The sequence below is a fragment of the Dromiciops gliroides genome, chromosome 1 (assembly GCF_019393635.1).
Source record: "Dromiciops gliroides isolate mDroGli1 chromosome 1, mDroGli1.pri, whole genome shotgun sequence".
Classification (NCBI taxonomy): Eukaryota; Metazoa; Chordata; class Mammalia; order Microbiotheria; family Microbiotheriidae; genus Dromiciops; species Dromiciops gliroides.
This window is the reverse complement of record NC_057861.1, coordinates 381878494-381894944: the sequence shown is the minus strand read 5'-3', so window position 1 is coordinate 381894944 and position 16451 is coordinate 381878494. Positions and strand designations below refer to the sequence as shown.

The following is a 16451-nucleotide window of genomic DNA, read 5'->3' as shown; positions in this document are numbered from 1 at the left end:
GACCTTTTAGTCCTCCAAGTGAATTTTTTGTTCTTTTGTCTAGTGCTAGGAAGTATCCCCTAGATAATTTGATTACTATGGTACTAAAATGTGAAATTGACTTAGATTGTTTTATCATCTTTATTACATTGGTACAGTCCAGCTATGAAGAGTGACTAGTTCTCCATTTATATTGTTATCATTATTTCTGTCAAGTGTTTTATAATTGTATTTATTGTATTCTGTCTTGGTAGGTTAATTCAGAGCTATTTTATACATTTTATTAGTATGACTTAGAAATGCTGATCAATTCTGTGTATTTATTTTGTATCCTGCTATCTTGTTGTAGCTGTTAATTATCTCAGGTCCTTCACTGATTGTCTAAGGTTTTCCAAGTACACCCTCATTTTATCTGCAAATATGGATAATTTTATCTCTTCTGGTATTAATACCTTTAATTGTATACCCTTGTATTACTTGTATGGCTACCATTTCTGGAACTATGTCATATAATAATGATTGGAGTCCATTTCCATCTTTTACATAGCTATTTAAACACTCTCTCTGCCTCTGAGATGACTTTGCTAGTTGGATATTTTGCCAACCTTTCTTTAGACTGCTTTATCCTCCACTGCCTCTCTCTTCTTTATGAGATGATATCACCTCTCTGTTCAAAAATCTTAAGTGATTTCTGTATTGTCTGTAGCATAATATATACATGTTTAAACTTGGCATTTGACTCCCTTCAGATTGCAGTAGCTACCTTCCTTCGTGTCCATATTCCAGACAGATCAGCTGCCTCCTGTTCCCTGAACTAAGCATTCCCACCCCTACCTCTGTGCCTTTCTATAAACTGTCTTCAGAGCCTGGAGTCGATTCTTTTTTCGCCTTTATTTCTTAGATTTATTATCTTAAATTTACCATCAAGTGGCATTAGGGAGACTTTCCTATTTAAATGTTTGAGGTAAGACTTGGATCAAATTTCATGTCCAAAAGTGAGCTGGAGCCTCAAGTACTTTTCAGGAACACCAAGATATTTGAAGTTTAGTTCCTTGAAGCCTCAGTAACTCTATGTGCCTGGGTTTATATTGGAAAAAAAGAGTATTATTAGAGGGTGTGAGGCTAGTACCTGAATCTTCAGGAAGGCTAGAAGAAGAAAGCTAAGGGTACCTTCTAGTAGTTAAGATTACAGAGCCTAAAGAAGTTCTCACTGGATCAGAAGGAGAGCTCAGTGCTGCCTAATGTAGTCTGGTTTTATTAGTGAGACAGCATTTGGGACTGGATTTGGAGGGTATGGATAGAAAGGAAGGCAGTGGACATTTCAGTAGCTTGATTAGGGTCCCATCATTTGATAACTGTATGGTTGCATTATTGTGAAACAAGGTTTTATATGATGAGATTTATTTTATTCTTATTCATTGTTTTAAAATTTCAGTCAAAGAATGTCATTCCACTCTGGACGAGGCAACTCCCGAGGACGAGGAGGATCTGGTGGAAGAGCTTCGACTCAAACCTTCCGGCCTCAGAATTTGAGACAGCTTCATCCCCAGCAGCCTACTGGGCAATACCAGTATGAACAACCAGTTGCCCCCCCAACCACTTTCACAAGTCCTCCAACTACAAGCTACTTGCCACCCAGGCCAGATTTTGTGCCCTACCCCCCACCTGTGCCTCCAGCAGCACAGACTCCTGTTACCCAGTGTCCCCTCAGGCCACCTCTCCCCAACCATCAAGTGAGGCCAACTTTTCCAGTACCACCTTGTTTTCCTCCTGTTCCTCCTCCTGTACCTACTCCTACTAACACTTCAGTACCTGGAACACCTGCTACTCAAACTACCTTTCCCTATATGATGCCACCTCCTTCCCTGCCACCCACCCCCAGCCTCCTTCCACCACAAGTTAATTACCCTTCAGTTTATTCCCACAGCCTATTCACAGCAGTCTTTCCCCACCTCCTAATTTTAGTTACCAGAATAACTCTAGTTCTTTTCAGACCAGCAGTAACAATAACAGCAGTAGCCATTTTAGGCACCCAACTCAGTATCAGGTAGAAAAGCCTTCGAGTGAAAGGAGGTCCCCAGAAAGGAGTAAGCACTATGATGACCACCGGCATCGAGAACATAGTCATGGACATGGCGACCGACACCGGTCAGATAGTCACGGAGACCGGCGGGACAGAACCCGAAGTCCAGACAGGAGGAGACAAGAAAGTAGCCGCCATAGATCAGATTATGACAGAGGGAGGACGCCACCTCGTCACCGAAGTTATGAGCATAGCAGGTAAGCAGGCTATCTTGGATTTTTTGATAGATTTGGCAAAGACCCAAATACAAGCAAGTTTCCATTTATCCATAACCTAAACCAGAAATTGAAATGGGATTTATTTTTTCAAATCATGGATAAAGCAACTAATTCCAGGGATTGAATTATTTAGGCAATAATGTGATATAAAGGACCAGAGATAGTCACAATTCACTCAGCTCTCATTCCAACAGTAACCTGTTGTTCTTATAGTACTCTAAAGTGATCATTGATATGCCTGATAATAACCCTTAGTGCAAGATTTTAAGTTCCTTGACTTATCTAAGAAAGATTCATTTGTGTTAGTATAATTTTGAGTTAAGTATGTATTGGTTTCATTCTTGGAAATTAGTAATATCATTGTGATATAGTGTCAGTGAACCAAATTATTAAGTTAACTAGCATACTTACTGAAACAATTCTGGATAAATGGGAGTTTATTGTATGTTTTCTTCACATAGGTTTTGTTTATTTTAGAGGAAATGTGCTAAGTGATGGTAATCAATCAAAAAGCAACTTGCCGGGGTCAAATGTGTTAAAATCTTTTTACTGTGATGTTAATGGATCTTTCTTACTTATAATGGAGAAATTCTTGTTCTTAAAGCTACTATGTTCCAGACTTACTGTTTTTCTTTTTCATAAGACCAAATATCTATAAAACAAGAAAAACAAAGTTTTAGAGGGAGAACACAGTAAGTAGAAAATGATTATATTACTTGTGCCTTATAATGTTGATATGGGTCAGTATTTACTCTTGTCATGCTAATATATTTCCATTCTTCCTTTCTCTCCCTTGGAGTTTAAATTCATTTTCCTATAGCATTTTCCACACTAAAAATAAATACATTATATACCCAGTTAAGGTTACAGGTCCTCACAAAGGCACATTCTTTTCTTCTATTCATTTTCCCATAGTTTCTCCAATAAACAAATGACCTTTTAGGCTTGCTTCTACATAAGCATTTCAGTACTCCTCTGTCAATTTAATTGAGATTTAACATATTGGCATTAAAGGATGATAACCATTTTCTGCCACTAATAGAAATAACAGCAGAAGTGAAGGAAAGAAGGGAAGTTCTCTTTTTCCTTTTTTCCCCCCCACAATCTCAACAGTACTTCATTTTTTCCAGTGACATGCAAAGACAGTTTCAAACATTCATTTTTATAAGATCTTGAGCTCCAATTTTTCTCCCTCCCTATTCCCTCCCCAAGACAGCAAGCAATCTGATATAGGTTATACGTGTACAATCACATTAAACATATTTTCACATTAGTCATGTTGTGAAAGAAGAATTAGAACAAAAGGGAAAAACCTCAAGAAAGGAAAAAAAAAGCTACAAAAAAAGTAAAAATAGTATGGTTCAATCTGCATTCAGAATCCAGTTCTTTTTCTGGGACCTGGAGAGCATTTTCCATTATGAGTCCTTCTTTATTTTCCTCTTTGTAGAAAGTGTATGTATATGTAAAGATCACAATGTATGCTGGATTCATGTAGTTTGTGGGGCCCTATGAATGGGAAAGGAATGCCTAAAAAATGGAGAAGACATAGCCAAATTAGGCACTGCCTCAGTGTGATTAAGACTTGTAAGGAGACAGGATTTCATTTAGGTTAGCAGTCCGAAATATGCTGGGAGAGTGTGAAAGTGAATAAGCATCCTCCCTCCTCCCTTTTTTTTTTTTTTAATTCAGCAAGAACCAGTGAGTCCAGTCATGTCTGTTCATTCCATACTAGAGAGACCTTGGATTATGTTTTCCAGATTTTTAAGTGATTATGTGTTCTAGTCTTTGGGGAAAGCTTAACTGAGACTTTCATTCAACCTTTGGGTACTTTTTTTCCTGGTACTTTTGTAAAGCTGTTAGATGAACTCTTTTGTTTGTTTGGGTTTTTTTGTGAGGCAGTTGGGGTTAAGTGACTTTGCCCAGGGGTCACACACGCTAGTAAGTGTCAGTGTCTGAGGCCAGATTTTGAACTCGGGGTCCTCCTGAAATCCAATGGGACCAGTTCTCTATCTACTGTTCTACCTAGGTCTTACCCCTTAGATGAACTCTTAAAGCTACTGTATAAACATTAAGCCCTTTTAATTTTAGACTTATTTTTAGGCTTATGATGCTTTGTTTTTTTGGACAAAACTAAGATGTCCAGAGACCTAAGAGAATATCTGGAATAGTGAAGTACATTTTCAAGCTGAATGAAATATCCTGCTATCGATACATAATATTGCTGCTATACCTTTTTACCTTTTACTGTCATGGGAATGACTATCTGGATTTTGCCAATCTTTATAACTATCTCTCTATACATATTAGAGTAGTGCCATGATATAGGAGACACAATACTTCAAGAACACACAAGACTGCCTTACAGAAGATACCATCTATAACCAAAATCCATTTGATTCTCTTGGGTGGAACCGACCTTATGCTTCTGTTTAATCTAAAATTCTAGTGTAATTTCTAAAAGCATTTACACCGAGACTAAAACTTTGCAGATTTATAATAAGATTGTATTTAATGAATTAAATTTAGATTTCATATGACTTCTTTCTCTGTCTTTATTTAGTACAATTTGAAAGAGTAGCAAAAAATAATCTATCCTTTCCCAAAACTCTGTCCTTTCTTTTTAAAGCAAGGTCCAACAATAGCAAGACAAGATGAGCCTGACCAATTTTTTTTTTTTTTTGGGGTGAGGCAGTTGGGGTCAAGTGACTTGCCCTAGGGTCAAGCTAGTAAGTGTTTAAGTGTCTGAGGCCGGACCTGAACTCAGGTTACTCCTGAATCCAGGGCCGGTGCTCTATCCACTGCGCCAACCTAGCTGCCTCCCTGACCATTTTTGTTTTTGTTTTTGTTTTTAGTGAGGCAATTGGGGTTAAGTGACTTGCCCAGGGTCACACAGCTAGTAAGTGTTAAGTGTCTGAGGCCGGAATTTTGAACTCAAGTACTCCTGACTCCAGGGCCGGTGCTGACCAATTTTTAAACAATTATTGATGTAATTTTTTTATATCACCTTCATTTATAAACATACTTATTCCCTTCCCATAAGGCCTGAACAATTTTTAAGGTGAACTTAATTTGTTAAAGGTTAGTGTAGAAATGTGTATTCTGTCTATGAATACATCATACCCTATGAATGACAGATTTTGAAAAAACACCATAAAACAATGGTTAAGATGCTTAAACTCAACATAAAAGACTACATAATCTGATTTTCCAACTCTAACTTTACACATCATTTAGTATCAATAACGTTTCAGAATTTTGTAAGGGACCTAAAAGTACCAAACGAGAATTCTCCTCTGTAATATCCCCAACAATTAGCTAACCTCCCAAACTGATCTATTCTATTTTTAATAGCTTTAATTATTAAGAAAGTTTTCTCAGCTTCAAATCTAAATTTACCTCTTTGTAATTCTATACCTTTGTTTTTAGTTGTAACTTTGGTGCCCAGGCATTTTACATCCTCATTTCATTTCAAAGGATAGCCTTTAAATACTTGAAAATAGTCATTATATCTTTCCTAGTCTATATTTCTCAAAGCCAGATATGTCCAGTTTTCTTTAACTAATCTTTATATGCATATTCTCATGTTCTCAAGGCCTTTATCATGCCTAGTTAGTTTTCTTTGGGTGCTTTTGGTTATCACTGTCCTTCTAATGCATATTTGCATTTTCTCTCAGGTCTTTTAAAATTATTTCAAAAAGACTTCTTTTGGAATATGTATGTAGATATTATGACATTTTTCTTTTCAGCAGCAGTCTTTTATTATGGTTTAAGATAGAATTAATACTGCAAGAGATTGAATTGAAGCTATATTTTTAAAGGTCACATCAAATTCAAGAGACCTAACATCTCCGTGCTCATCTTTGGTTGGACACTACTTTTAAACTAGAAAAATCTTTTAAAAATACAACAATGGGGGCAGCTAGGTGGCGCAGTGGATAAAAGCACCGGCCTTTGATTCAGGAGACCTGAGTGCAAAATCCTGGCCTCAAGACACTTGGCCACTAGCTGTGGACCCTGGGCAGGTCACTTAACCCCCGATTGCCCCAAACCCCCCCCCAAAAAAATACAACAATGTCCTCTGTTTCAACAGGTGTGTTACTGAAAAAAACTATTGTGTGAAGGCAGATTTTGGCAAATTGAATCACTAGGAGGACATATATTTATTAAAAGATTTCCTCAGTAACCTTAGACAAACAAAAAATCCTTTTAAATACAAACATTGGGTCAGTTATCTCTTCTGTTTATATAAGTTCTGATTTTCTAAAGTTAAAACATACTATTACTTAGTCACAGAATTCTTAATTAGAAACTAAAGGCTGACATTATTTTCTCATGAAAATCTTACTTGTTTTTTAAGGTCTTTACTTTCTATTATTAAAGGTACCATGGCTTTTTCTCAGCCCTCATTCACTTTCCAGAATTATTTGGTTATTTCCCTTAGTTTGATAGGTATCTTCTGTTCAAGATCCTCTGATAATACTGAATTTCATTTTGGAAATTTTTTTCCAGATATTCATTAAGGCATAGTTGAAATATATCTATTTGTTTTAACATCACAGGATTTCACCTATCAGTTGATTTAATGCTAATTGATACCTTTTTTTAAAATTGTAGATAAAATTTTAATAAAACCTCAACCTGTATATTTCTTAATGTTACATTTCAAGTTACGTTATATTTTGATAGAATGGTATGTTTCCCATGCAGCAGTGGGAAGTATATAATTTTGTTTTGTTTGTTTTGTGAGCAATTGGGTTAAGTGCCTTGCCCAGGGTCACACAGCTAGTAATGTCAAGTGTCTGAGCTGAATTTGAACTCAGGTCCTCCTGAATCCAGGCTGGTGCTCCATCCACCGTGCCAACCCAGCTGCCCCAGAGTATATTAATTTTACCTGACAGACCTAGATTAGTAAGGATGGTGATTGGAAAATCTTGAGAAAAATTGACCATTTATTTTTAGAATTTCAGGTGGGTTTTTTTTTTGTGAGGGTTCGAAAGTAGTTTTCATCGCCAATAAACATTTTGAAGAGGTCTACTTTTTTGTTAATTGAAAATGTTGCTTTATCTTCTTAGAATTAATGACAAATAGCAAATGCTCTGGTAAGCAAAATTAGAAAATTTCTGTTAGTGAGGGTCTTTTTATTTGGAAGCACATTAATAACAACAAATGTGATGGTGGTTTTAGAACCTTTTCTATCAGAAAAACAGCTTTGTGTATTAAACCTTTTAAGAGAGCTGAGAACGGGACGAGGGACAGGGACAGCACAGGCACCGGGAAAGCCGAAGATCCCCATCTCCAGACAGACCTACAAAAAGAGTACAAGCGAACCAGCAGGTAAGACTAAAGGCATTGGTTTGATAGTAGTGTTGAACTAGGAAAAATCTAACTGTGTTCACTCTAGATTTGTAAGATTATAAAATAACACTTTAAAGTATTTGACATTAGTTCCAAATTTAAACTATTCAAGTTGTTTTTGAAGACCTAGAACAGCTATTAACTTTGGAGGATCTCTATAACCTTCAGAATATATTGGTCTTAAACCTTTTCAGTACATATTTTGGTATGAAATTATGAAAGTAAAGCATTTTTTCCTCGTTGAAAGTGCCTTATTTACCTGTATTGAAGTATTAATCAATGGTAGTTACCAAATATCTTAATATGTCTCTGTCTAGTGAAGGTTGTGGCTTACCTCTAATGCAGGTGTAGGGGTATAAAGTGATAGCAATTTAAGAGCAAAATTATCAGTGAATGACCATGAACATTTGTTTACAAAACTGAGATAGAAGGGTGTGTTTCTCTTAAAATTTACAGAGTGCTGTTAATTTTGACTGCAAGGCAGTTTTTTGGTTTTTTTTTCCTTTCTTTCTTGATGAAGCCGATCTCCAAGTAGAGAGAAGAAAGAGAACTCGATGGGAAGATGACAGAGATCGATGGGTTGACAACCAGAATTCTGGCAAAGAAAAGAGTTATACCTCAATCAAGGACAAAGAGCCAGAGGAGATCATGCCTGACAAAAATGAAGAAGAAGAAGAGGATCTGCTTAAACCTGTCTGGATTTCGTGTTACTCATCAGAAAGCTACTATTCTAATGACCCCATTGGATCAAGTGGTAGTCTGAAGCAAAGTGGGAAGTATTTTGCACATAGTCAACATTTACTGTATTAAATTTGAATTTAAGATGATAACAAAACAAGCCATTTTTCTAGAGACAGAACTTTAGAATTAGACATTTTAAGATTACATGCATCAACGCATAAAAGACTTCTGTGTTCTCCACCACCCCACAGCCTCCAAATTTTATAATTTTGAATGTGGGAACATCTTTTTTTTCTTAGTATAAGAATAAACATAAAGCATTTGCCAAATGGGAATTTGAGGAAGAATGAGTTTTTCTCTTGGAACTACATTACAGACAAGAAAATTATAATGAATAGCTTCCCATAGCAGTTCTTATCATCCTTAGCTTTCCCTTCCTTTCCCTCAGTCTTTGAAAATGGCTCTTCTTCCTTCTGAGCCACCACTATACATCCGACCTTGATTCTATCCAGTTCTGTCTTGTCCAGAAAATTGCAACATCTTTCTTCTTCAATCTCAACCTCTTTCTATGTACTAATCCTTATTGTCTTCAACAATTTTCAGTATCTCCCGATTCTTAAAATTTTTTTACCCAGCCTACTTTCTCTTCTCTTTTAAAAACTAAACTTCTAGGGGAAAAAACCCAAAACAAAACGCTTTATACTTACTGTCTCCACTTCTCCTTTCACACTCACTCCTCAATCCTTTGCAGTTTTCTTCATCATCACTCAACTGAAAGCACACCCGTTTAAAAATTTCCATTGATCTCTTTCTTGCCAAATCAGATGTTTTTTTTTTTTCCAGTTGTAATCCTTCTCACCCTGTCTTCTGCCGTTGTCAATGTTGGCCACTTACTCCCAGTATTTTGTCCTCTCTGGGTTTCATGACACTTTATTTTCCTAGTTTTCTTCTTGCTTATCTAACCACTATTCATCTCCTTTGCTGGCTCATCATCTATCATACACTACAATTGTGAGTATTCTTTTAGGTTTCTATCCCTAATCCTCTTTTCCTCTATACCTTTCTTGGTACTCTTATCAGCTTCCATGGGTTTCACCCATCTCTATACAAATGATTCCCAGATCTGTATATCTAACCCCAGTCTCGTGCCTATCGGATATATATGTATATATATATATTTTTTTGCAGGGCAATGGGGGTTAAGTGACTTGCCCAGGGTCACACAGCTAGTTAAGTGCCAAGGTTGTCTGAGGCCAGATTGAACTCAGGTAATATCCTGAATCCAGGCCGGTGTTTTATCCACTGCGCCACCTAGCCGCCGCCCCCCCCCCCCCAATCAGATATTTTAACCTGATGAACTGAGGAAATTCATCATCACTCCAGCCCTTCCCACCTACCACCCCCCCCCCAATCTAACCCTCTTTTTTTCAATCAAAGGCACCACCATCCTTCAAAGCTCTCACATTTGTCCATTCACCATTATCCTGTACTCCACTATCCCTTGCCATTCCACCTTCCATTTTTCCCCTCCCATCTTTTCTCTCTACTACTCACCTGGATTTTGGCAACAGTCTCCTGATTGGTTGTCCTTCCTTCAGAGTCTCGCTCACACACCCCTTTGTTCCTAAACACTGCTGCCAGAGTACTTATCCTTAAGTATAGATCTTGACCATGTGATTGTTTGTGTGGTTGGGTCAGGATTTGTGAATTTCGAATTCTCTGCCTTTGCTACTTACTATCCTTTGTTTTGTTTTTGTTGTTGTTGTTGTTTTTTAGTGAGGCAATTGGGGTTATGTGACTTGCCCAGGGTCACACAGCTAGTAAGTGTTAAGTGTCTGAGGCCGGACCTGAACTCAGGTCCTCCTGAATCCAGGGCCGGTGCTTTATTCCACAGTGCCACCTAGCTGCCCCTATCCTTGTGACTTCAGGCAAGTCACAAACTTTTCTAGACCTGAGGTTTCCTCATTTGTAAAATGAGATGAACTAGTCTGTGTCTTTATTTTCTTCAAGCTTTGTCTGTGAACCTGTAATGGTGACAGTGTTATTCCTCACCAAGAGTACCCTCTTTTTTCTATCTTTTTTCCCATTTTTCTTTCTACTAATTCTCTTTCCTCTTTCTTCCCTCCCTCCCATCTTCCCTTTCCATTGCCCTCAGCAAATTGATTGGTTTTTTTTACCTACCATGCTGTGGCTGGTTCCTGGATTTCTTCCTGTTGGTATATTTTTCTTTTTTTTCCCCTAGATGTTTTCTGTTTCTACATTATAGGTATCCTCTGTATCACTTCCACTCCCTGATAGTCATCCCATATTTCTTAAATGTTTCTTTAAAAGAAAAAGAAATCAACAGAATTTATTGATATGGTGAAAAAAATCTGAATAAATATATATATATGTAACATTTGTGAACCTTTTACCTCTACAAAAGGCAGGTTGGAGTGTTCTCTCATATCTCTTGTATTTATCATATATACCATTTCTTGACATTTATGTATACATTTTGTAGTTTTTTCCTAGGTAATTTATATTTCCCATCATCACTCTCTTATTCCCATAGCTAAGCTCTTGTAAAGATTTCAAATTTCACCTTTTGCAATATCTCTCAGTTAGTCCCCTTCTCTCCTTTTAAACCCCCACTTTAGTGTAGGTCCTTATCATTTCACACCTTGATGATTGAAGTAGTCTGCTGGTGGGTCTGCCTGCCTCTGGGCTCTCCCCACTTCAGTCTATTATCCATTCAGTTGCTAAAGCTATTTTCCTAAAATGTAGGTCCAATCATGTCTTTCCTTCCCCTACTCCCCACTCGCCACTCCCAACTCAATAAACTCCAGTGGCTTCCTATTGCCTCTAGGAGCAAGTAAATATGGTTTTGGCATTCAAATCCCTCTTCTCCAGTCTCCTTACTCCCCAACACCTCCTCTTTCAATCTTACAACAGTGGTATCCCAGGCTTTTGCATAAACAAGAAATTCTATCTCCTGGCTCCAGGCATTTCCTCTTAAACCATTTAAGGAATGCTAAGGGGTCCCCTAAGCTATTCTTTTGAATAGCCTTATTTTCCAGAAACAATAGACATGGAATATTCAGGAAACCCTGAATGTGTCAAGGATGAAGCCCGCCAACTGACAATAGTTGTGTTTTACCCCCAAGCTGCACCAGTCAGTCAGTCTATACTATGTGATCTGTAGCTTGTGCAGCTGGGACCCTTGTAGATAAGCAGACCCATCATATCTTCATGGATTAGCAGTTCCCAAGGAAAATGAAATGCCACTCTTGCCATCTCCTTGCTCCTCCCCTTTGGGAGGGGTTTGTCCTTCTCCTCGCTTTACTTTCTTACTTCACTTTCCCTCTCCATGCCAATCTCCTGTAGGAGGAGATTTGTTTCTCCTTCCTCTGTTGTTCTGTCATAAATATGCAAGCTTCTGTATGGATTGTGAATTCTACTCTGGACTGTCTTTTGCATCTTTTTATATTCCTACTGCTTATCTCACAAAGAAGGTGCTTTTGATTTATTAGATATCAAGCCCTTCATTATTGAGTTTCAATTGCTTTTGATTCTCCTTTTTGTAGTCTGTTCCATTGGTCTTTTCTATTTTTTAACCAATACCATGTGTTTTGATGCCCAATGCTCATAGTATAATTCGAGGTCTAAAGTGCTATTTTCCATGCAACCATTTTTTCATTGTTTCCCTTGCTATTGTAGATCCTTTTCTTTAGGTCCTTTATCTTTAATCTTCAAGTCGTTTTCTTTCAGCTTCTCAAATTCCCCCAAATGTTTCCACATTTCTTTTTCCCAGATTAAATCCTTAGTCTTCTCAAATCCAAAGTGCTTTCCGCCTTACTAATTCTGCCCAAGTTCTTCTCTTTTCGTTTGTTACTTTTAAAACCTCTTTCATGGAAGCCAGAATTCAAAGTCTGAGCAAATATCTTAATAGGAAGTACTTTTTTTCTTTTTTTTTTCTTGGTATTTCTCTGGATTTCTCTGTAATGCTCTTGGGTGTATATAAAATTTTTAAATTCTTAGGGGGAATGGGAGAATGGCAAGACTCTACTTTGATCTTTATCCCCTTTTTTCTGACTTTTTAAAAAACATATATAGCATTTTCCTCATTATCATTGGTAGATAAGTTAAAGGATTGTTATTGTTCATTATTTCTGTCACCTTAGGAATATCAGCAGTAAATCTTTAGAAGGAAGAGAGATTTTGTTTTTAATTAACAAAGTAGAAACAGATATTTTGGTATCAAACAATAGATCTCTCATTATCTAAATTAATTTGTTGATACTACAAAATTTTTGGTATGTTTTCCTTTAAGGGCGAGTCTACAGTGTTGGGACAAGTAGGCTTCGAGACTTGTATGAAAAGTTTGAAGAAGAATTAGGGAAGAGGCAAGCAAAAGCCAAAGCTGTGCGGCCCCATGGGAGCCACCCAAAACAAAACTAGATGAGGACTTAGGTAAGTCCTTGGGGAGAATTACCTGAATTGTTGAAAGTACCTTTATTTAAGCCTAAAACAGACTATTTCAATTCTCGAAAATGTTTTTTTAAGTTCGGAGAATTTTTATTATTATTAATGGTAATAATAGTAGATCATATTTCATGGTGTGTACTTCACAGAAACACTATTAGAGAGCGTACAAAATTCAGTCCAAATTAACAAACCTTTAGGTGCCTCTTATGTGTAAGGCACTGTCATAACAGCAGGATACTAAGTACAAAGTAAAATAGTCTTGTTTTTTCATACTATATTGGGAGATAAAAACTAGCACAGAAAACACTGGGTCATTTGAGAGGATAAAACACTTAACAGCTGCTCTGGTCAAGGATGGCTTCATGGAAGAGATAAACATTTTGTTCAGCCCTGAAGGAAGTTTGTAAGAAGGAGAGATAAGGAACAAGTGAACTCCACCGATTCTATAAAGCCATGGGCATGATGGAATTTGACATTCAATAGTCATTTTTTCTGGAACTTAAAGTAGAAGAAGGGAAGTTGGAGGAAAAAGAAGGGTGGGTTGGAATCAAACTGAAGGACCTTCAATTAAAAGCTTAGGAGTTTTTATTCTATCCTAAAGGCTTTGAATAGCGGAGTAATACTATAGTATCTGCTTTATGTTACTGGACCTGTTTCTTTTCTGGCTTATGTACTGGAGAGAAATGAGACTAAATGCAGAAAGAACAATTAGGAACTTACTGCAGTAATCCAGATGAGTGGTGATGAGGGCTTTAAAAAGGTTAATTGCTATATGAGTGTAGAGAAAAGACATGTGAGATGTGGGACTAGAATGGTTAAGACTAGACAGACATCTAATTGAACAATGAAGGGTGAGGAGGAAGAAAGAATAGAGGATGCCTTTGAGGTTATGAACTTGATGTGATAGCATGATAGTGACCTCATCTGAAATAGGCAAGTTTGGGGTGAGAAAGGTTTAGAAGGATAATAATAAATTTTGCTTTTGCTGGCTGTGAGGTGCTTGAGATATCTAGGTAGCAATGTCCAAAAGGCTAACTGGTGGTGTAGGACTAATTTTCAAGTGAAAGATGAAGGTTAGATTTATAGATTTGCAAATGATCCGCTTAGAGGTTGGCACAGTTGATAAAAATCACCAAATGAGAGAGAAAATAGAAAAGGACGAGAATGAATGTTCAGGACAGAGTTCGAAAGGATGCCCTCTCTCCTTCATGCGGCAAGAAGTGGGTGACCTGGCAAAGGAGGCTGAAAAGGAATGGTCAGAGAACCAGGAAAGAGTGGTATCTCTGAAGCCCAAGAAATGAAAGGATGTCTAGGAGTAAGTCAAAAGACATGAACAAGTTAAGGATGATGGGGATTCAGAAAGTCCATTCAATTTAGCATTTCATTGATCAATCATTGATAACCTGTGAAAGGACTGCTTCAGTAGATTTGGTTGGGTCAGAAACAAGATTTCAAGGGGCTGGGAAATAAGTACATAGAAGACAAATAATTTTGACATGCAGCTGAATTTAAGCTTGAAGCTTTAAGTATATAATGGCCTTCCTGGTTTGCTTCCTAGAGCCTTTGGTTTGGTTTCAGAGTGGTTATACTATATCCTATATATAAATGCCTGTTTTCTCTCTTTCCTTTTTTTTTTAAATGGCAGTCAGGAATATCCAGCATCCTGATATTATTTGTAAATAGTATTGAGAATGTTGCCATTTACCATTAGAGATCATTTTGGAGTCAAAGATAGAATTGGGTATAAATCTTGCCCCATGATAATACTACTGGTGGCTATGTAACCATGTACAACTTTAACCTTTCTGAGCCTCAGTTTCTTTTTTTTTGTAAAATTAGTATAATAATACCTGTACTATCTGCTTCACAAGATTATTGTAGATTATTAGATTAACAATAAAGTCTGTAGTATAGATGAAATATTAAATACTTTGTAAGCTTTTAATGTCTGCTTTTAATATAGCTAATGCCTGCCTTCCCAGACTACTTTGTATTTAATTCCTTTGCATATATTTGTAGTCATTCAATTGATATTTATGTTGTTTATATTTTTATATGCTCTTGTCTTCTCCATTAGAGTACAATCTTCTTGTGAGTAGGGATTATTTCATTCTTTTTACTTATATATCCCTTTGTACTTCGCAGTTCCTTTCATAGAATTGGCACTTAAATAAACACTTGCTTGTTGATTGTTATTTTATTATAATAAGTAATAATAATATTAATCTCCTGTATAACAGCTATTAAAATGGCCACCTAGCATTTGATTGAATATGTATCTAGACAGTTTAAATTGTAGAATATTCTCCTATATGAAGCAAAATATGCCTTCACAAAATTATTCCATTGTTCCTGTGCTACCTTCTGCATAGCAGCACCAGTGTGCCTCTTTCTTCTTTCATTGAATATAGCCAGGTCCCAATTTATGTGAATAATGAATCTCATGAAGTGGTTACATATTCAAATCCACACTATTCAAAGTTATAATAATGTAAAATTTGGTCATTAGTTCCACCCCAATGGAAATATGCAATACGAATTTGGATAATACAAGCACTTCATGGGACTCATTATTGATAGTAATTGGGACCCTGCTGTAGCTCTTCAGATATGTTGAAGGCAGCTATCATGTCCCCTTTAAGGCTTCTATTCTTAGTTTTAATATACTTCTGAGACTGGAATCTAGGTTTTCCTAGCCCAGATCCAGGTTTGGTGTTTGTTTTTAAATTCTATTCTACACTATATTTTTACACTAAATGAATAGACTGTGCCACTTAGCTTTGATTAACCTCTTTTCTAATGTTCATATAATTCATTTTTATTATGTTTCAGTTTTATAAATATGAATCTTGTTTATAAAATAGATTGCAGGCTCCAAAAGTATGGATTGGAGAGAAGGAGAAGATTGGGTGTTACCTATCACAGTACCTAACATAGTGCTGTGTATGGGGTAGAGATTCAGTAATGTTTATGAATGTGCTTTAAAATTTAATATTTTGATTAAACACCTAAAGTTTAGACATTTCAGTCACCTAGAAGTTTCTTACATTTAAAAAAAAATTCTTTCCTCTCTTCTGTCCCCCCTGTCCCCAATTGTTATATTAGACAGCTCCAGTGAATCTGACTGTGATTTCTGATGATGATAGCAGCTGTTCTAGCAGCTCAGACTCTGATGTTTTTGATGTAATTGCTGAAATCAAACGCAAAAAGCCCACCCTGATCGACTTCATGAAGAAACTTCTGTATAATGACCCAGGACAGGTTCGTATGTTTATTTTAAGTTCTAAAGGGCTTTGGTATGATTGGTGACCATTCTCTTCTGCACATTTCTGACGGGCATCCTTGAAAGAGAGGTGTGCTCAGCAGTGCTGGCAGAATACCACTTCCTGTGTGCAATATGTTGTTATTTAGAGCTTGTTTCATTTTGAAGTCAAATAATGCAGTTAGGATTTTCTGAGTCATCCTTAATTGAGTGTATAAGTTCTGAACTGTGGTTCATTCTCGCACATTAGATTGTCCCTAAAAACATTTTATACAAGAATATCTTAGTAGATAAATTATTTTTTTGGCTGTTTAAAATATTTTCTCTTGGCTGGCAGCTGAATTTCTGGGGTTAAACTTAGAGATCATTTCTATAGCTTTGATTCTATGAATCTGCGTTTAGCTCT

General features: G+C 36.7%; 1 protein-coding gene across 1 annotated transcript in view; it reads left to right on the top strand.

Moving 5' to 3' along the window:
* The first annotated feature begins 1421 nt into the window (after window positions 1-1421).
* The window catches only part of DROSHA (drosha ribonuclease III), a 99987-nt gene continuing 84957 nt past the window's right edge, over window positions 1422-16451 (top strand). Inside the window, 11 exon segments of the mRNA XM_043975570.1 lie at window positions 1422-1898; window positions 1900-1926; window positions 1928-2267; window positions 7520-7583; window positions 7585-7614; window positions 8156-8177; window positions 8179-8389; window positions 12629-12724; window positions 12727-12768; window positions 15889-15914; window positions 15916-16044. Coding sequence (XP_043831505.1) covers window positions 1422-1898; window positions 1900-1926; window positions 1928-2267; window positions 7520-7583; window positions 7585-7614; window positions 8156-8177; window positions 8179-8389; window positions 12629-12724; window positions 12727-12768; window positions 15889-15914; window positions 15916-16044 — 1464 coding nt within the window.